This window comes from Fulvia fulva, chromosome 6 (assembly GCF_020509005.1).
Source record: "Fulvia fulva chromosome 6, complete sequence".
Taxonomy (NCBI): domain Eukaryota; kingdom Fungi; phylum Ascomycota; class Dothideomycetes; order Mycosphaerellales; family Mycosphaerellaceae; genus Fulvia; species Fulvia fulva.
In genome coordinates this window covers 2,400,872-2,421,517 of record NC_063017.1, presented here as the reverse complement: position 1 = coordinate 2,421,517, position 20,646 = coordinate 2,400,872, and the positions used below count along the sequence as shown (strand labels likewise).

The 20,646-nt window shown below is 52.5% G+C and overlaps 8 protein-coding genes across 8 annotated transcripts; 5 read left to right on the top strand and 3 right to left on the bottom strand.

The window, feature by feature from the left end:
• Positions 1-1,648: 1,648 nt before the first annotated feature.
• On the top strand, positions 1,649-2,417 carry CLAFUR5_07051 (uncharacterized protein; the record flags this gene model as incomplete). Its single annotated transcript, XM_047906199.1, has 3 exons — positions 1,649-1,825; positions 1,877-1,952; positions 2,005-2,417. The coding sequence occupies 3 exons, from the start codon at positions 1,649-1,651 to the stop codon at positions 2,415-2,417; spliced, it is 666 nt and encodes a 221-aa protein (XP_047763296.1).
• A 780-nt stretch (positions 2,418-3,197) lies between these two features.
• On the top strand, positions 3,198-5,300 carry CLAFUR5_07050 (uncharacterized protein; the record flags this gene model as incomplete). The annotated part of the gene is made up of 1 exon (XM_047906198.1): positions 3,198-5,300. One exon carries the CDS (start codon positions 3,198-3,200, stop codon positions 5,298-5,300), a length of 2,103 nt encoding a protein of 700 aa, XP_047763295.1.
• Positions 5,301-5,599: 299 nt separating this feature from the next.
• On the top strand, positions 5,600-6,365 carry CLAFUR5_07049 (uncharacterized protein; the record flags this gene model as incomplete). Its single annotated transcript, XM_047906197.1, has 2 exons — positions 5,600-5,656; positions 5,712-6,365. 2 exons carry the CDS (start codon positions 5,600-5,602, stop codon positions 6,363-6,365), a joined length of 711 nt encoding a protein of 236 aa, XP_047763471.1.
• A 1,601-nt stretch (positions 6,366-7,966) lies between these two features.
• CLAFUR5_07048 (uncharacterized protein) lies at positions 7,967-8,929 on the top strand (the record flags this gene model as incomplete). Its single annotated transcript, XM_047906196.1, has 2 exons — positions 7,967-8,512; positions 8,573-8,929. 2 exons carry the CDS (start codon positions 7,967-7,969, stop codon positions 8,927-8,929), a joined length of 903 nt encoding a protein of 300 aa, XP_047762910.1.
• A 156-nt stretch (positions 8,930-9,085) lies between these two features.
• On the bottom strand, positions 9,086-10,034 carry CLAFUR5_07047 (Methyltransferase pytC; the record flags this gene model as incomplete). The annotated part of the gene is made up of 2 exons (XM_047906195.1): positions 9,086-9,884; positions 9,937-10,034. The coding sequence occupies 2 exons, from the start codon at positions 10,032-10,034 to the stop codon at positions 9,086-9,088; spliced, it is 897 nt and encodes a 298-aa protein (XP_047763159.1).
• Positions 10,035-10,608: 574 nt separating this feature from the next.
• On the bottom strand, positions 10,609-12,357 carry CLAFUR5_07046 (Elongator complex protein 3; the record flags this gene model as incomplete). The annotated part of the gene is made up of 1 exon (XM_047906194.1): positions 10,609-12,357. One exon carries the CDS (start codon positions 12,355-12,357, stop codon positions 10,609-10,611), a length of 1,749 nt encoding a protein of 582 aa, XP_047763160.1.
• Positions 12,358-13,092: 735 nt separating this feature from the next.
• CLAFUR5_07045 (uncharacterized protein) lies at positions 13,093-14,307 on the top strand (the record flags this gene model as incomplete). Its single annotated transcript, XM_047906193.1, has 1 exon — positions 13,093-14,307. The coding sequence occupies one exon, from the start codon at positions 13,093-13,095 to the stop codon at positions 14,305-14,307; it is 1,215 nt and encodes a 404-aa protein (XP_047763161.1).
• A 242-nt stretch (positions 14,308-14,549) lies between these two features.
• On the bottom strand, positions 14,550-16,118 carry CLAFUR5_07044 (S-adenosylmethionine decarboxylase proenzyme; the record flags this gene model as incomplete). Its single annotated transcript, XM_047906192.1, has 1 exon — positions 14,550-16,118. One exon carries the CDS (start codon positions 16,116-16,118, stop codon positions 14,550-14,552), a length of 1,569 nt encoding a protein of 522 aa, XP_047763162.1.
• Between the last annotated feature and the right edge of the window lie 4,528 nt (positions 16,119-20,646).

The following is a 20,646-nucleotide window of genomic DNA, read 5'->3' as shown; positions in this document are numbered from 1 at the left end:
TGGCAGTCAAGCACACATTGACTATACGCACAGCCCTCGGTCCTCGCCAACATTAAAAGTAGGCATCGGCTCCAGTATATGCTAGATCGACAGTTCAAACGCTGTGTGACTGCACAGTCCTCTGAGTGCATTCTTGCCGTGGCCTCACTTCTGCCATGGTTTGCTAACCACGTGCAGCATCAGTAACAGGCAAAGGACAGCTACCTTCTTCGCCAAAAGCCTCCCAACAAGAAGAAGAGACTGTGAGAGAGTGGCAAGCATCATCTTCAACATGGCGTGAACGAACGACGAGGCCGTGAGGACCACCGCCACTGAGACCCGTCCATGGCATCGATCTTCGCTTGTGCTGGATAGTACCACAGCCGACTCACACCACACCTAAAGCATGCTTTCTGCAGTGTCCCGCAGCACCGACGCTACCACAGATGCGACCACTGTTCCAGCCCAACAGAATGAGCAGACCACCGTCGACACCTTCACACCGCATTACCAGACGCACCTGCAAGCATCATCGGCCTCAAGCCTGTTTCGCCCATGACGAGCTCCATCCCTGTGGCTCACGTACCTCGAGTTCAAGCTCAACACCGGGTTCGACTACCTCATCGACGCATCTGCAAGCTGTGTCAAGGAAGTGAGGCGAGGTGAGGAGGAGGAAATGGAGGTGACCGGAGGCAGCTCTCACCATCGGAGCGCACTCGAGCGCTTGCGAAGGGGGAGTGAGAGCGGAAGGACATCAAGGCGTGCTTCATCGGCCTGCTCGTCATTGTCTCGAAAACGAGTCTGCTGCTTTACTCTTTGGGATGGACATGGTCGCTCAGGAGGAGGACGCTCAACTCGTAATGGTCCAGGTCCATGGGACCCGATGCTGGGAGAATGAGGAATGTGTGGGAGCCACTATCGTCCGGGTGGCGGTAGTTGATGCTGAGCTCCCCGCTTGGAGCAGCGAGGGGAGTAGAGTCCGGGGACGGTGTTCCTCTTTGCTGGAGACGAATAGGGCCTGTGTTCCTTATTGAGATGGACATGGCCGCTCTGCACGATCAAGCCATCGCTTGACCCATGATACGGACCAGGGGGTGGGACCATGGCCTCAGACAGAACGGACTACCGAGCATCTGCATTCACTGAGCACGATCACCCATACCAGCTACAGGCGATCTGGCCACAAGAGCGCGTATTGCCCGCATGACCAGGTGCGCTCGTGCTATTGTGGGACCCATTGTCGCGGCGCTTCACTTTGGGACAATCGGATCCCAAAAGTTTGTATGGGCTGCCCAACAATAAGACGGGAATCTGCTCGACAATGTGAGCTTGCATTCATTTGCTCTGAGACATGCCGGGACCCACTGCTGCCTGTTCCTGAGCCAATGGACGGGCGTTGTGAGATGTGAGGTCGCGTGTGTTCTGGAGGCCGCGAAGAGGGTACTTAACCAGATCTTTCTCCCGCTTCGACTTCTTCTTCTGCTTCCCACAAACACCACCACAAGCTCTCCCGACAACCACCACAACCACCTCCAACCATCTCTTTCCTTCCCCAATAACAACAATCTTCACCCAAGGTAGGGCGCACTCCCCTTCTATCCTCCATCCTTCCATGTATATACTGATACCACCTTTTCAGTCCATCCAACCACCTCTTACTACCAGCACCATGTCTTCCGACGCCTCCGCCACCAAGACAACCACCTCCGACGAGACTCCTCAACTGAGCGAGAAGATGCAAAAGCTTCTCATCGCTGGCGTCCTCTCCGCCAAGGGCGGTCTTCCGGATGTCGACTACGACAAACTGACCAAGCTCGGCGGCTTCAACACCAAGAAGACCGCACAAGTATGTCTCCTGAGCGCCTCACCTCACTCTCAAATGCTGACCTCCAAACAGAACCAGTGGGGCGAGCTCAAGAAGCTCCTCAAGGGCATGAACCCCGAGGCCTACGAGGCCGCCGCTGCCGCCAAGCGTGAGTCACAGCTAACTCCTCATCATACTGACCATACTAACACCACTTCCAGCCGCCGCCCCAAAGGCCACTACCACACCCAAGAAGCGCGCCAAGAAGGAGTCCGACGGCGAGGATGCTGCTGAGGGTGAGGCCGGAGAAGAGGCCCCATCGAGCGCAAAGAAGCCCAAGTCGACTCCTCGCAAGAAGAAGGCCGACGCCGACGCTGCCGATGGCGGTGACTCACCTACCAAGAAGCCAAAGGCCACCCCACGCAAGAAGGTCCCGGCCAAGAAGGTGAAGGCTGAGGAGGCCGCCGAGGAGCCAGCTGTGGACAGCAAGACCGACGGTGAGGGCGAGAAGAAGGATGCCGAGGTCAAGGATGGCGCCGACAAGGACGTCGAGACCGAGGAGAAGGAGAAGACCCCGGCTGCTGAGGTCGAGGCCGACACCGACACCAAGATGGAGGGTGCTGGCGACGAGTAGGCGCTTGGGGTGGCGAATCTTGCTTGCTTCCTCACTTTCTTACTTACTTGCTGATCGAGCATGGCTGCTCAGGCGTAGGGAGTGCTGGTCACGGCGACTGGCGCAGAAGATACCCGGCATTGCTTCTTTTGCTTCTTTCACTTGCGATACGGCAGAAAGAGACGGCGGCGACGGCTCGAGCGATGAGACGCTCAATAGGGGCTTATAGCTTTTGACTGTAATGAGAAACGAACGACCTGTGATGACATCTTCGTCCGTTACAGTAGTTTCTATTGTTGTGTGACAGCGTGAGAGGTGAGGTCGCCTGAATGAGCGCAGGCTGCCTTGAGATGCGCAATCAATCATGGTATTGCCACTTCCTCCTCTCATGCTGTCTTTGGGTCGTTGTCACTTGATGTTGTCCTCCTGCACCTGGGTGCTACTGGGCAAGCGGTCCGTCGCTCAGGCGTGTGTTTTCGAACTCGTCCTCGCTCGGCAAACAAAAGCAGTCCTGCAACCACCCACGAACGCGACCATCTTCTCTGCGCTCCTCACGAATCCCATTGCTCTCGAGGCACGCCATTCTCCTCTGTGCAGGCTTCCCCGCTTAGAATATAGTCTTACAATCCCGATGCACGAAGATCGACGGCCCAGGGACCAGGGCGAGATGGTTCCTGCAACACGCGGAGAAATCGAGCTCGGGGCATCACCTCGCGAGAGCAGCAACAGTAGGTTCCTGACACAACACACGCCTGCCAAGAGCTCGTGGTAAGTGGATTCTCATGTTTCTTGTGTCTCAAGATGATCAAGCACATCTCTGCTGTGCTGCTCACGGGCTGGCTATCGACAGCGACAGCGCAGTCGTCGTGTTGGCGAGACACAGTATGCAATGGACCTGAAGAAGCAGCCTTCCCTGGCCCATGGGATGAGAACAATTATGCCCCGCACTCTAGGACAGTCGTGCCGGTCAGCATTCTCTCCTTGAGCAATGCCTCCGTAATCTCGAGCTACCCAGCGACCATAACCCTGCAAGGCAATGCGAGTGCGTACGTCTACGCTTTCGGCAAAGAGGTGGGAGGTATTGTCACCGTTCAGTACACAACCACTGGTGGAGGAGGATCCTTAGGCTTGGCCTTTACAGAAGCAAAGAACTGGATCGGCCTCGCTAGTGACTCCAGCAATGGAAAGTTCGCACGCGGCACTGGCGACCAAGCATGCGCTGATGGTGCCCTCTACTCACGCTTCTCCTCCGCTGGGCATCATACCTACGAGATGGATCTGCCAAAGCTTCGAGGCGGTTTTAGCTACCTTACATTGTTCCTGCTATCGAACAGCACTGAGACTACCTTGACCATCAACGATGTCTCCCTCGAGATTGGCTTCCAGCCCACTTGGTCGGATCTGCGCGCATACCAGGGCTATTTCCACTCCAACGACAAGGAGCTGAACAAGATCTGGTATTCTGGCGCGTACACGCTGCAGACGAATTATGTGCCGACTGACACCGGACGATGGGTGCCCACTCTCGCCTCCAGCTGGGCGAACAACGGATCGCTTGCAAATGGCTCGACTGTCATTGTCGATGGAGCTAAGCGAGATCGAGCAGTATGGCCAGGAGACATGGGCATCGCTGTTCCTGCATCTTTCGTCTCCTTAGGCAATGACCTTGACAGCGTTAGAAATGCTCTACAAACAATGTATGATCATCAAAACAGCGATGGCTCTCTACCAGAAGCAGGACCGCCACTTCTACAGCAGGACAGTGACACATATCATTGCTGGACGATGATTGGGACATACAATTACGTGCTGTACACAAACGATACCGAATTCCTTCGAGAGAATTGGGATCGCTATCTCTTCGCGATGGAGTATGTCTACAGTCTGGTCCTGGAGCCTCTGGGCTTGCTGAATGTCACTGGCACCAGAGATTGGGCACGTCAAGCCACTGGCGGCAACAGCACAGAGCCGAACATGATCTTGTACAGAACTCTCGTTACTGGTGCTGAGCTGGCAGCATGGCTAGGCGACACGGCCCTCAGTGAGACGTACCTTTCGCAAGCAGAGACACTAGCCCAGAACATCAACACCCACCTCTACGATGTCAGCTTCGGAGCGTTCACAGACAACATAACGACAACCCTCCACCCACAAGATGCAAACAGCATGGCGATCCTCTTTGGCGTCGTCTCAAACACTTCTTCCATGGCCCAATCCATCTCCGAACGTCTGACAGATAATTGGACTCCAATTGGCGCCGAAGCACCAGAATTATCCAACAACATCTCACCCTTCATCTCCTCCTTCGAGATCCAGGCACACCTCACCATCGGCCAGATCTCTCGCGCATTAGATCTCATCCGCCGCAGCTGGGGCTGGTACCTCAACAACGAGAATGGTACACAGTCCACCGTCATCGAAGGTTACCTCACGAATGGCTCATTTGGCTACCGTAACTACCGCGGTTATGCGTATGATTCGAGCTATGTCAGTCATGCGCACGGCTGGAGCGCTGGGCCTACGAGTGCGTTGACGGAGTATGTCCTTGGACTGCGGGTGACGGGGGTCGTGGGTAGTACGTGGACTCTTGCGCCGCAGTTTGGTGATCTGACGAATGTTGAGGGCGGGTTTGTCACTAGTCTGGGCAAGTTTCAGGCTGGGTGGAATGGGACTGGGAATGGGACTGGGACTGGGATTGGGACTGGGACTGGGAATGGGACTGGGTATAGCCTTGAGTGGAGTACACCGGGTGGGACTGAGGGGACGGTGGTGTTGCCCAAATTGATGGGCGGAGGAAGTGGGAGTGTTGTGTTTGATGGGAGCAGGAGAAGTGACTTGGTCGCTGGTTGTACTTTCAAGGTAGAAGGAGGTGAGCATATATTAGTGGTGAGCTCACTGTGGTAGACATTCAGTCTAATTTGGTAGAGGAATGCACTGAGGCACTGCCTGTTCAGTCATCAACTGCGCTCTCAGTGCTTGCGTAAGAGCTCGTGCAAACAGCCCATGCAGATGGAGCTGCAGACATGCCGACCTCGCAGCCGATGGGACGCGGACCCGAAGCGGGATCTTTTGCCGGACACGGTATGGAACTCTATTGATGTGTCTCGAAGAACAATATAGTAGAACACCCTCACACTCCAAATCAAGTAGCGTCACGACATCTGTCGAAAGCATTGAGAGCACAATCAAAGCTGATCAACACAATGGTCTACTACGAACCCGGCAAAACACCTCATGGCCTGCCTCGAGATCCCTTCAAGGTAAGAAACTGCTCCTCAAGACATACCCCGAACAACCCACTAACACAAGTCCCAGTCCTGCGTAACGCCCCGACCAATAGGCTGGATCTCAACAAAATCCAAGAACGGCATCGACAACCTCGCCCCCTACTCCCAATTCAACAACCTCACCTTCGACCCTCCCTACGTAATGTTCAGCAGCAACCAAGACCTGCACGAAAACCGCAAAGACACCGTCGCGAATGTAGAAGCCACGCACGAATTCTGCTGGAACATGGCCACCTACGACCTCCGCAACGCCGTCAACGCCACAGCCGAATGGTTCACCTCCGACGTCGACGAGTTCGTCCGCGCCGGCGTCGAGAAGGAGCCCGCTAAACAGGTTAACGTCAACATGGTGAAAGCTAGTCCGATCAAGTTTGAGTGTCAGTACTATACCACGCTGCGCCTGCCCGGGAACCCGCCGATGGGGACGTGTGATGTTATTGTGGGGAGGGTGGTGGGGGTGCATATTAGTGAAGATGTGTTGACGGAGGGGATGATTGATCTGGGGAAGGCGATGCCGATTGCGAGGTGTGGGTACCATCAGTATACGGTTGTGAGGAAGGAGAGTTTGTTTGAGATGATGATTCCTGGGGATCCGAAGCAGTTGGTTGGGCTTGAGGGGGATGCGGAGGGGCAGAAGGATGAGGAGTTGAAGGGGGTGAAGGCGACGGGGACAAAGGATTGATGATGGGTGTTGAGGAGAGTAGGAGGTCGTTTTGCGAAGGATAGACTTCCATGTTGGAGTGGTGTACCTAGTACATGCCGTGTACTGTAGATGCTCGGATGTGCGTTCTATGGGGCTTCCCCGCGGATGCTGGGGGTCTCGACAAGTTCGAACCTTGCTTTCGCGACTATTTCTCAATCACAACATCCACCCATGACATACATGTATTCTCAATGCAACACGGCTGCTGCACGAGTCTACCATCCTGACAAAACAACACTTCCCAGCTCATGGCCTCGCAATAAGACGCACGTGAGTATCGGCAAGTCAGCTCTCCTGTGGCGCCGTCTCCATGAGGCGAGTCCTTGGCCAATGGCTGTGTTCACTCCCGCAAGCAGCATGCCCTACTTGTCTCGATTACAGAGGAGTATCGCCGTGGTAGCGAATTGCCACCACCTTGGGACAATCTCCGCGTGGCCACGATGTCGCATGTCGCAGCGCCATGGCGCGCTGTCAGTCTCGTCCACAGCGCCAACACCTCTGCCACGACTCCACCGGCGTCGCCGAGCACTTCACGGCACGCGCAGTCCTATCGCAAAGCAGAGAGTCAGGTCGCTTTCCCGACTGCACTTTCCTTCTTTCGATGCGCGCCTACCTCCTACTGCGCCTTTACAGCCAAGCTTTGCGATCTGCACGGTCCAGGAACCGCTACCAGAGGTCTCGAACTCCTCGATCTGGCCCCAGCGAATCACATACCGCCCTTCCAAGAAGAGGCGCTTTTCTTTCCAGCTGGACTTCTCGAAACGGCCAAACATCTTCACACGCAACCGAGAAAGCGGTCTCGCCGCCTTCCGTTTCCTCCTGCACACGTGCTCCATGAGTCTGGTGCTCATCATGATAGGTTCGTTGCACTGTCCGAATCATCTCCTCTCCGCCCCGGATGAAGACGCCCACGGAATGTGCTTATGCAGCGGTTGTCACCCGCTGTTTTCAGGATGTGCAGAATGAGTCCAAGTTGCTGTGAATGGCAAAGCCGTGACCGCGTGAGACCAACTCCAGCGCTCCAGCAGGATTGACCAGGATGAACAATAGAAAGATGACCAGCGAGGTTCTAGAGCTGATGATGTTCAGGCGCGTGGCTGTGAGTATTATTGACATGTCTTCCTCGTGCCATGGCATCGACAAGACAGACGCGCGAGATATTCTCCTAGTGGCATAGAGCTAGTGCGAACGCCTCCCGTTCATGTCGACGCGGCTCTTAGCATGGACCGCGGCCTGGAAATTGGCTGCAGCCAGCCACGAGGCGGTCACAATTCACTATTGGGGCATCTTCGACTACTCGGCATCTGTTATCCGTGCAATTGGGCTTCTCTAGACGCATGGCAGAGCGGTGGGACGAACCGCCCAAGACGACTACTGAACAACGGCCGCCACGACGATAGAATCTGGACGCCTTCAGGTAAGCCTCGATGAAGTCTCCTGTTCTTGCGCCGTTTCCTAGCAGTTCTTATACAGCGGCCTCTGCCACTCTCAGCCCACGAACATTGCGTACATATGTAGATACAAGCAGCATTACTCACCATAGTCATTCACTACTGCCCTGCTTAGAAGTATCAACCAAGATGAAGACCTTCACCGCAGCTGTGTCTCTGGCACTCTACGCCAGCTCTGCTCTCGCCTCAGCGCCATCAACCTCCGGCACAGAATGGAGGAGAACTCTCTTCCTCGACGACTTCACCGGCCGCTCCGGCCAAGCTCCTGACAGCTCCAAGTGGACAGCACAGACTGGCATAAAATACCCAGGGGGCCCAGAGCAATGGGGAACCGGCGAGATCCAGACCTACACCAACTCTGGCAACAACATCCGTCAAGCTGGCAACGGCAACCTCAACATCATCCCAGTCAAGAACAACGCTGGAGCATGGACAAGCGCCAGACTCGAGACCAACTCCGCCAGCTTCGCTGCTCCAGCTGGTGGCAAGTTACGCGTTGAAGCTCGCATTGCAATGCCAGATGTTACCGGTGCCAATGGCTTAGGCTACTGGCCAGCATTCTGGATGATCGGCGGCAACTTCAGACAGAACCGCACGAACTGGCCCGCAGTCGGCGAGATCGATATCATGGAAAATGTCAACGGCGCCGACACCATCACCAACGTGTTGCACTGCGTAAGCGATTCCCAACCCACCCCCTTCTCGCCCCGTCATCCCTCTAACATCCCCTCCCAGGACATCAACCCCGGCGGACGCTGCAACGAACCCAGCGGTCTCGGCCAAACCTCCTCCTGCACGGGCTCACGCTGCCCCGGTAACTTCCACATCTACGAAGTCGTCATCGACCGCACCACCAGGCCTGAGCAGATCAAGTTCTGGGTCGACCGCAGCTTGCGCAAGACGATTACACAGAACGACTTGGGAACGACCCTCTGGGCCAACACTATTCAGAAGGGCTTCTACGTGGTTCTGAATGTGGCGATGGGTGGGGCGTACCCTAATGCCGTGGCGGGGATCAGCACGCCTACGAGAAGCACGGTTAGTGGGAAGCCTATGCAGGTGGATTATGTGGCTGTCTGGAGTACGTCGTAGGGGGAGATGTGTGGTTCGTTTTCTTGTTCTCATTTGGGGAGTTTGTGGCACGTAGAGATACCCATACAGTACTTGCGAGTGAGCGAGGGCTGAGATAGAGGATGGAGATTTCGTAACCTTCAAGTACGTGTACCTGTGTCGATTTGTCTATCTTGCTCAGCATTTCCTCCTCCCCCACACAACATAAAGCGGAAAATGCAACCATTTCATAGGATGCCCCAAGTCCTCGAATATCGCCTCCTTCACCCCCTCCACTTTCTCCGCGTTGTGTAATCCAGCGGCCATCTTCTCGAACGCAACGCCAACGGCATCGGGCAAATACTTTGGCGCATACGCCGCCATCACATCATACTCGGAATGTCCATCCCATGGCCCGAACAGGAGTCTACACTTCTCGACCCGTACATCCACGAGACCTGCTTTCTGCATGAGATGCTCGACCTTGCGTCCTGCGTGAAGATCTGCACCGCGTGCTGCAAAGGCGTTGATGTACGCACTGTGCCAAGACAGTGATGGGGACATGGGGATGCGATCCTGGTCGAAGAGGTCAAAGTCCAATTCGTGGGTTTCAAGATATCCACCTGGCTTGAGCAGGAAGATGGCTTTATGGATGTGGCCAGGCCAGTCCGTCATGCCGTAAGCTAACGCCCGGGAGAAGACGAGGTCGAAAGTTTCAGGCTGGAGGTCAGGATGGTTCTGCTCAACGAGAGCGTGGAAGTCGCCTTTGATGAGAGTTACGTTGTCAGGGACATCTCCCACTGCTGGTGAGAGGTCTACGCCAATGATGCTTTCGACGCTGGGGTATGTTTGGGCGAAGTGCTTGATCATGAACCCGGTTCCGCAGCCGACGTCTAGTATTTTCTTGGGGCTGGCGAGAGGGGAGTGGATTGGTTTGTCGTGCATGGCTGTGTCGATGGCGGCATTCTGGAGGTCGAGACGTTCGTGTTCTGTTGCGCTGAGAGGATGGTTAGGATATGCTATAGAGTGAGCACGATAGAGAGGCGTACTCGTTGGGCAGAGGGTAGGGGCTGGATGTCTCGTGGTATGTACGTTGCTCATGAACGGTCTCCATCGTGTAGTTCTTAGCCTGATGAAACGAAGTCATGAATGGCGTGAGGTGAGTTGATCGATCTTGGCCCACCCTATCGGTTGGCGCCGCTAAAGGTGTGGTGACACAGCAGGAGTGGCGGCAGATGGCTGTGGAGATCGAGCAGCCGCCGTGTGACGATGCAATAATACGTATGTATCACGGCGTGTCAGAGCATTGTTTTGACGGCTGAAGGAGCATATGACACGCAGTGCAGCTACGGCTGTTCCACGACAGAGCTTCGAAGCTGGGCTGCACGCTGTGGCTCAGCGAGCACACTCTATGAGCGCGATGACCACTCACGGTGCCCGAACCCCCTGTCGAAAGCATCCGAGAAGTGATGTAGATTCTGGTCCAGCAAAGTCGTCGTTGCGGGGATCTTTCAAGGCTGCTCAGTGCGCACATCAAGCAGCTCTACTAGATCCGCTGACAGCTCCATACGGCGATGTGGCTTGTTACCACGCTCGAGGTTGGTTGGAGGTCCATGAGAAGGCAGTCGTATTGCCATCGATTCATTTCGTACCAAGTCCGCAGTCAATCGTGCAACTCAACGATGTGATGGGCGTGAGAAGACAGAACTGTGTATCCCAGCTCAATCTGCATCACTATCAGCCTCCTCCTGATCCAGATCCTTGCTCATATAAGGTCCGTCCAGATAGTACCCCAGACGTTTGTAGTATCCTCGAACACCAACGCCAGAGATGATGGAGAGTTTCCGAGAGCCATGCTCATCTCTCGCGATGCGCTCAGCTTCCTGCATCAGAAGCGTACCATAACCTTGATGTTGCGACTTGCCCTTGACACGTTCATGAATCGGAACCGCTGAGCCATAGACATGAAGTTCGCGCACCAGACTGCTCGGCTGAGAGATGAGCTCCTCCCGATATGTGTACTTCTCTGAGCACTTGCGTAGTCGAAGCAGTGCAATGAGAATGTCCTGCTTCGAATCTTCGTACGCCAAGAAAGTCTCCCAGCCGCCGTTCGCAGTATAGTCTCGGCGGACAAGCTCGACTTGGTTGGGTCTGATCTTGTTCTTGGCCTCGTTGATGCCGACTTCCCTCGTTCGAACGTCACGGCATGTGGTTCCGAAGTCTTTCATGCGTGCCAAAGCGAGCTCACGTAGATTACCCTTCTCGACGCCAGAAGTGACCAGTGGCATTGGAATGTCTCGTTGTACTCGATAGATACGTGTCCAAGGAGGAATGAGAGCCAAAATGCGCGCGACGATATCGATGAGGACGTTAGGAGTGTAATTCTTGTACCTACCTGTCCGCCATAGCTCGTACAGACCGGTACCACGGATGACCAGCGTAGGGTAGATCTTGAGCCCGTCTGTGCGGAAGGCTGGGTTCGAGAAGTACTCCTGGAATTGGAACAAATCGCGCTCAAGACCGACGTTGGGCAGATCTGGCATCATGTGCGAGACGACCTTGAAGCCAGCATCTTTTGCTTGACAGAAGGTCTCGCAGACGGCTTTGACTGTGTGGCCTCTGTTCGTATCTCGTGCGACATCTTCGTACAGCGATTGCACACCAACCTCCAGTCGGGTGCAGCCGTAACGAAGCATGTCTGTCAGGTGGGGAGGAAGACAGTAGTCCGGTCTGGTCTCAATTGTTATGCCCACGCACTTTGTATTACTCTGCTCACCTGCCATGACAGCCTCATCGACGTTGTTCGTCTGGTAGCCAGAAAGCGCATTGTGCAGCTGGGAGATGAACTCTTCACGATACTTTGGGCTCAGCGACATGAAAGTGCCACCCATGATGATGTACTCCACTTTGTCCACGCTGTGGCCCATGTTGCGTATCTGATCGACTCTGCCTCTTGCCTGCTCGAACGGGTCGTATCTTGCACGAATGGCGCGCATACTCGTTGGCTCGTAGCCGGTGTAGGACTGTGTGCTGTACTCGAAGTCCGAGTCTGGCCCACCGGGACAGTACACGCAGATGTTGCCCGTGTATGCGATGTGTGGACATCGATGCGGCTTGCACATGACTGCCACCACCGCAATACCACTCGCACTTCGAATGGGCTTGGCGATGAGCTTGGGCAAGATGTACTTCTTGTACTGCTCAGGCACGGCGGCGATGATGTCGGTCAAAGGCGGCTGACGACCAAGGAAGTGTTTCTTGGCAAAGTGCGACCGCAGCGAGTTGAGGTTGACATCCTTCTTTGGCCCTCCTGCCTGCACTTTCTCGTCATCTTCCACCAGACTGTTGGCGATGTCGGCGCACGCTCGTATGTACCGTTCGTTCTCGGGCGCCAGCTTGGCCCGTTTCGCTGCTGGCAGACGCTTCTTGTTCTGCGTGCTATCCGTCCACGTCTCCGTCATCGTCGCCATCTTGTCGGTATCACAGCGACCTGCGCGCGAGCTGATGAGGTGGAATGATGTTCTGAGACTGCATGTCATGAAATCACTGGGCTTGAGCTAGACTAAGCAAATTTTGGTTGGCTCACATGCAACGGCTCGCGCCTGCAGGCTCCCAGGTACAGGGATCTCAGTCTTTACTTCTTGCCTGCCCAGGTGGCTTCCACGAACGATCCATGTACACGTATCTTCTCCCTTGACGTCAACCCAACTTGCACGTGTGTTACAATGGACCTCAACTGTGGCGTGGTGCAACATGGTTCGCACAGCTTCAACAGCATTTAGTCCTCATCGGCGGCATGGCTCTTGAGCGCTCGAGACAAGACAAGACCCATGGCTCTTTCCGAAAGTCAAATCATCAACGCCTGGATCTCGGGAGGCAACGACTGCATCCTCTGGAACATGTAGAAGACATATCTGCTTGGGTGCACCAGCAGTAGTATGTTGCTGCGACCTCAGACTTCTGGCTGTTGCAGCGCTGTTCTGTTGACGCACATCGACCGCAGGGAGCATATTTGATCTTCAGCCAATGTGGCGCTCAGCACGTGCCTCACCGTTATGGCCTGTAGAGCGCGTTTCTTTTTCCTGGTCCGCTCATAACTCTTGAATCATTGTATTGACGAGGAATAAGAAGCATGCTAAGCTGACGCTACCAATATCTCATTCGACAGAATACAACACTGTCAGCCTAGGAACCACCAACCCGGAATGCCCTACCGCGAGCAGAGGCGCCCGGATATGTCCCCGTCCTTTGACGAGCGAGCACCACTCCTACAGTTTCCAAGCTCAAACGGGGGTCGACAAGACACGGAGCGAAAACCAGTTTCCAAATCCTCAGGTCCTTACGGAGGAAGACAGGAAATAGCAATCGTTGACCTCCCAGACGCCTATAACCAATTCTGTCGGCTTATAGGCAACCCTCCATTCGACCACCCACCAGGCAAGAAGCACGTACCGCCCAAGGACAGTCTATACAATCGGGCTGTCAACCATCGAAAATACCAGGAAAGAATGTACTACTTCAGCTCAACCTTAACCAACACCTTGCTCCTCTCGCAGATAGTCCTCGGCGCCACGCTCACAGGTCTCGGTGCGAGCGATCAGAGCCGTGTCCTAATCACCATCTTCGGCGCCTTGAACACTGTCATTGCAGGTCTAGTCGCTTTCCTGAAGTCCCGGGGTCAGCCAATGCGCGCGAGGATGTTCCGTGATGATCTGGATAGGGTGGTAGATGAGATCGAGAATTCTGCTGTGATGTGGAAGGGTATCAGCCAGAAAGTCCATGGATACGACGCAATTGACACTGACGAGTCTGTCACTGTGCGTAGTGAGGTCGCTCGTTTAACGAGACTCTACGATCGAGCTGTGAAGACGAATACCATGAATGACCCCGATTTCTATGGATCAGGAATCTCGATGGATGGGCATAACACCGGTGGACTTCGAGGTCGGACCGAAGCGACGCCTGCTGCAGTGCCAATACCTGCCGCGCCATTGCCCTCCGCCGCCACGCCTGCTGCGGCACCCGTACCTGCTCCCGAACCTGCTGCCGACCCAGATGAAAGTCCGGCCACGAAAGCTCCCGCCAAGAAGGATGAACCTCCAGCAGCCGTCTCTATCGCAGACACCCCGGCTCCATCCGACATCTCCAAGGCAGTGGAAGGCAAGCCTCAGCTGGCGGAAGACTTACTGAAGACCATCGAGAGTACCCACGGGCCAAGCAGCGGTGCTCCCGCACCCGCGGCGGATCAAATGCAACCTGCTCCACCGCCACCGACCACAGCTGCAGTAGATCCTGATGAAAGTCCCGCCACTTCGGCGAAATTGGTGAGGTCGAAATCGAACAAAGACAAAGAGTCGAAGGCGCAGGAAGCATTGGCGAGCAACACTCGGAAAGTGACCGAAGATCTGAGTGGAACTTGACACGGGCTGGAAATGGGGAAGAGCTTGTGCACGAGATCACAGAGAGAAGAGAGAAAGCAGATATCCCATAACACCACGCAATCATTAATGGGTATAAACAAGACAGCAAAACTCCTTCTAAGCACGCTATCAAGCACGCATCGCACGCAAGTAAGCAGCAGGTAAGCATCAAGCAGCCATAACACTAAAGGGAAAATCGCTCCTCCACAATCCATCTCCCGTCACTCTTCTCATACCGAGCCTCACGGGCTAGGCTCCCCCAACCTCGGAGCACCACCCTCCCAATCATTCCTCTCAAAGTACCTGAAAACCAACTCGTAGCCCTCCAAATCGTGCACAATCCGATCAACTCTGCGGTAGCCCTTGATGTGATCCATACGCTTATCGTTCTTGGCGTACGCCTGATCTTCGCCATCCTTCGCCTCGAACAACGTGACACTGAAGCGACCCGGCTTGAAGATTCCCACGACCTGCTGCACAACATCAACGGTCTGACGACCAGTGTGGCGGGTTGGAACATTGGTCTCGAAACTGGCGTAGGAGCATTGTGGCTCTGGCGTAACGTGAACGGTCCAGTAATTGGTGGACTCGCCATCGCCGGGCATGGGAACGACGCCGTTGGCGGAGTAGCCGCAGGGTGTGAAGAGGTAGGAATCAATGCGGGCGTCAGGGTACTTGGAGGTCGGATAGACGTCTGCGAGGCCACAGTTCTCGGTGACGACTGAGCCAAGGGTGTGGCCTTCGGTGCTGAGCTCTTCGGCACAGGTCAATGGCTCTTCGTCGGCTGGGGTGCTGTAGCCAGAGTGGTCGCTGGAAGTCTGCGCGAAGACATCGAACGATGGGTCGTCGCCTCCGTTGACGACAGTATTGCCAGAAATGCTTGGATCAGAACCATTGGCTTCTGGAATGACACCCAAGTGGTGGAAAGCATCCTTGCGAAGGAGGTGGGCACGGCGTGCGTTGTCCTGCGCAATGTTGCTGGCATCCTCCAGGTAGAATTGGCGAGCATTGTCTTCCTCCAGGTCAATCATGAGGATCTCCAAAGTCTCATCCTCTGGCTCCGCGTCAGCCAAGCTCATGCCGTTGAGCTTCTCAGGCAGCATCGTCTTCTGCGTCGGGGTCTGGAAGACCTGCTCCTCTGGCGTGGCGGGCGGAGTCAATTGAGTACGTGGTCCAGTGATGTACAGGTACCAATGATCGCCGTTCATCTTGCCAATCATGTAGGCGCTGCCGCCTAAGAACATCTTGTCGAGGTAGCGCACCTCATCACGCCAGCTGCGGTGTGGTCCGCGCTGCTGAGTCGGGAACAGGAAATTCTTGCGGCTGTAGAACACACGGTAAGGAGTAGCTGCTGCAGTGACTCCATCGCCGAAGCCGGCCTTGACATGTGGGAAGCCAGCCTCGAGAGCTGCGATCTCCAGCATGCGGGACAAGCCTAGCAAGAGCGTAGTTGTGCCGCATGTCTTCAGCACCAGCTTGTGCGGAAAGACAAACATGCTCGACTCCGACAGAAGGTATGCATCGACGTTCTTAGAATCGATGACCGATAAAACCTTGCAGTTCACCAGGTCAAGCATCTCCTTCCATGAGTCCTGCGAGACAGCCTTCAAGCCCAGTGGAGAAGCAGACGCTGGAAGCGCCTTCTCCGATGGACTGAACCATACCTCTAGGAGCTTCTCTGGCCCTTCGAATGCATTGCTGCTGTCGAGATCGAGAGCAGTAATGTCCTTATTGATCGTCAAATGCGGCGTACCACTAAGTGATCCGGCCGGCGAGTTTGTGTAGTGAGGTGGAATCTCTACGTTGACCATCTCCAAGCTGTTCCTCGCGGATGTTCTTGGAAGATTCCTCTCTTGACTAGTACGCTGCTGCCTGTTGCAGATGTCTCGGCTCTTGAGGAATAGTGGTAGCTCAGTCTGCTGCTCAACGATTGTTGAGATCGATGGAGAACAGAAGGCCCACAGGGACTTTGGGTTCTTGGAGGCTGGCTTACGCCAGCAGCAAGCGGGTGATGGAAGCTACACGACCTGAGTCGATCTTAGGGAGGTCTCGCGGAGAGAGGAATAAAAGAGCTCTTGCGGCGCGGAATGGTGCCGACGGTGAGGGTGCGGTGAGAAAGGTGTCTCCGATACCCGGCGGAAGTATCGGGTGGTAGGTGATCGTTAGGCAGTGGAGGGTGTTGTTGGTATTATAGCAGTAGTGGTGAATGTCAGATCAGCAAGTAGCTCGTATTATCTGGGCCTATGCAAGTTTCAGCAGTTGTCACGATTGTTGCAGGATTGCTGGTCTTACTTCTTCGGCTTGCACAAACAGCGTAGAAGATCCTCAGGACGCATAGAAAGGTGGTGGAGTAGTTGCAGGAAGTGAGGTCAAGACAAGCTCTTCATTCGAAGGGCCGGTCTTAGCAGGAAGTGAGATTGCTGCGGTGAAGGATGGTATTCGCCAGCTTGAAGAGATTCCTCAGGCGCCAAGTGCCTGAAGCTTGGAGTCGTGTGCTCTTTTGCCAATTACAGTAGCAAACTTTGCCTGACGAACGCGTGGAGCTGTGTGTAGCTCAGTGGAGAAGAGGCGATCGTTTGTGCGTGGTGTCGGTAGCGTGAATGGGCGTGTGGGAGAGAAAGTTGGTCGTCGTCAAAGTCTCAGAAAATAAAAATCGCGCTCGTAGAAGTCTTCCCCACCTGCCGCACGGTCCCACCTGTCGCACAGCTGAAGGTGTTTCTAGCTGATATATTGCGACCGTGTCATTTAATAACGAGTCAGTGGATTAAGCTAATATTGAAAAGAATAAGTATTGTAATTATGCTCTATCGAATAGTGTTATTCTCGTATATATATAGGTAGCTTTACTATTATAGACTATTGTTATTTCTATTTTACTAGAATCCTCACCTTCTTAATTAGGATAATACTATATACTACTTCTATAGGCTATTCGAATATAATACGCCGTAGAGGGTTCTTAGGCGTCCTTATACTATCTTAAAGGGTATTATTAAGTTATTTAGAGGCTATAGTAACCTCTCTAAGTATTATAGACTAGTACCCTCTCTAACTAATACTAAATCGTAGGTAGATAAGTATAGTCGGTCGTAGGGCTATCGATAGTAGGCTCGTATAACGAGGTACTCTACGTAGGTAGGTACCGGCGAGTAGTCGTTCGGCGGAATACGATACTCTAGGAGTAGAGTAAAGATAGTATAAAGTACGTATAACGTACTTTACTACCGAGCGGGCTACTTTTGCTAAGAACTATACTACTTCTACTTTAATTACGACGGTATCTTAATACGACGACATCCTATAGAATCGTTACTAGAAGGACAATTCCTCTTTAGATTCTTTACTATCTAGTAAGTCTACTTAATAGGTACGTACGTTATACCCCGACTATTACGGCTACGTAAGTGGCCCGCTTAGACCCGCGCTACTAGCTTACCTAAATAGGTAAAAGACGAGGTCGTAAAGCTCGTAAGCTTTATACTAGCGGAGCCTTATCTAGGCTTACTTTAGATAATAGACTACCCTAAGTACCGCCGTAATACCGACTCGCTATATCGCTTATAGCGTCGTAGCCTTAGTACTAGCCAAACACTATCTAGCGACTCTCTACTTACTTCTTACCTCCTAGTATCCTCTAGAGGTATTAATTACGACGCCTTATCGAAGGTTAGAGACCCTCTAGACTAAATATACTTGCGATTTCGTACTTTCCGCTATATAAGGGCCTCGTTAGACTTGCGTAGCTTACTAATCTTGCTTCGTATAAGAGCTATCTAATACGCTATCTCTCTACTCCCTCTATATTACCCTATTAAACGACCTTCCTCTTTCTACTACGCCTTTCTAAACCCGTAACGACGCTCTAAGACGTAATGATACCTATTATAAACTCTATCTCGTCGAAGTTATAGGTGTCCTAGTTAAGGATACTATACTTCTCCTTTATATTACGTATAAGTAAGAACTACTTCTCGATAACGTCTAGATCTTCTATTAGGGCTCGCTAACGATCGTATCTACGTGTTATACGAACCTTTAGCTCACGATACCGCCTAATAAACCTGTCTGTCCAATTGAGACTAGCGGGCTTAAGACCCTTCTCTTATAGTAATAAATCGGCTATTACTTGTATACTAGCCTTTAATAGCGGGAAACCTCTAAGATCTAGCTCGAGTATATAATCAAGTATTACCCTCTCTTCTAGCTCTATAAGCTTCTTTAAATTAGGCTCGTAGTTACCCCGAGGAGGTCGTCTATTTAATTAATACCCTAGTATAGTCCGAGACGCGTCGTATACCTTTATAGTAAGTCGATTCGTAATTATCGCGTCGCGTTTCGTAGCCTAGATAGCTAAGGTTAGTTTAGCCTTGTTTAAAGACAATATACGCTATAATAGTAGTTATATAGCTATATCTATAGAAGTAGTACAGTTCTTAGTAAGAGTAGCCCGCTCGGTAGTATAGCCCGCTCGGTAGTAAAGTACGTTAAAATATAGATAGATAGGTGGATTTGTTATTCCCCTGTTCTAGGACCCTATTCGGCCTATATAGGGATATATCTATTGTTATATATAAAGGGAAACCTAAACAGGTGAAAACCCTTCCCGCCCCCGACTTCTCCCTATCTAGATTAGCTTTCCCTCTAAACGTACAAAGTCTATATTACTACCCCGTTAGCCCCCGCTCCTAGCCGGTCTCGTTACGCTACGCCGTATCCTCTCTTCCTATACTACTTCTACTAGGCGGTACTATTCTAGCGAGCCCTTCTCTAGTATCTAGTTTGTAATACGCCGTAGGTCCTTAACGTTATTAAGAAGTGCCCTAATCGTCCGGTTCCTCGCCTTTACTATCTACTCTCCCCTTCCTAGCGACTACCTCGGGTAGATAAGGAGTACGTACCGTATATTCTAGGAGTAATAGCCGTAGGGGCAGCTAGTATTTGTATATTCTAGAACCGTCCTCTATAATAGGTACTCCTAGAGGCCGATATGTTCGCTTCGTAGTTAGGTTACTATACTACTCTTTACCCTCGTAAGGCGGTAGTAGATAAGCTTCGAGGGGTACTTAACCGCGGATTTCGTAGCTAACTATTCCTTAGGTTATCCCGCTAGCTAAGGGCGTCTACTATGCCCTATAACCTAGTTGTTCTACCTCTCTTTCTATAGTTTCTCTATAAACGATTTCTTACCTTCCTATTATATTACTAGCTATTCGTCTCTTACCTAGTAGTTCGGCTCGTTTCCGGGTCGAATACCCTTATACGCTAGTACTAATTTACGGGCCCTTACGACTATACTAGTAATAACCTTCTATACTAGGTACTATACTAACTTACTTAAGTAGGAGGTCCGTAGTCCCTAGATATATAGGTCGATCGGCGGTATAGCGGTCTCGTACTTAAGTATCCTTATTAGTATCGACTTATATACCCCGGTGACCTTCCTTAGGCATTGGTTTTAGATCTTTGCTAGCGGCGTAACGAGTCCCTTTAATAGATAGGCCCTCTTACCTAAGGACTATACTTAGCTACTATAGGTAAGGAATAGCCGTATAATAGCCGTATATAGAAGTCGTAACTACCGAAAGTCCGCCCCCTATATAGACGTAGTGAGCCTCTAGTATAATACTATACTCTGTTTAGCTTTCCGTAATATTACCTATATATACTTCCTCTACCGTAGCGCTAGGTCTACCTATAGTCCGAGGATCCTAAGCTAATTTACCGGGTAAGTCGTATACCCCTATATCTAGATAGAAGCTTATATATTATAGAACCGTAGCCGGCGCGTAAAGTGTATTAGATTGTACTTTTCTAGGGCAAACCGAGCCCTATACCTCCTAGCCTAGTCCTCGTAGATCTTATACTTCTCTTCTAGTAGCCTATAGTTCTCCTTAGTCGAGGACGACTACGCTAGGGTATTCGTATTGTCTAAGAAGCTACTCGTAGCGGTGCTCTAGGATTCTAGGGCTAGGAGTAGCGTCGCTATAAAGAAGAGGAATAGGATAGGTACTAGCGTTAAGCCTTACGGGATTCTAGTATAGACTACTTAAAATAGGCTTTTATACTAACCGACTAGGATCGACGTACTACGGTTTTAGAGGTAGGACCGTACGAAGTTAACAAGCTACTTAGGCAGTCCTTTCGACCTTAGGATATAGAGTAGCCGCGGGTATAACACGTAGTTGAAGGCTCCCGATATGTCTAGACTAAGTAAGGATGCTACCTTGTCCCTATTCCTATACTAGATAGCCTTTACCTAAGAGGTGATAAGTTCTATTACGGATAGCTTCGACCGCTATAGGCGCGTACCTATCTAGGTGTCCGGGAGTAGGGAGTACT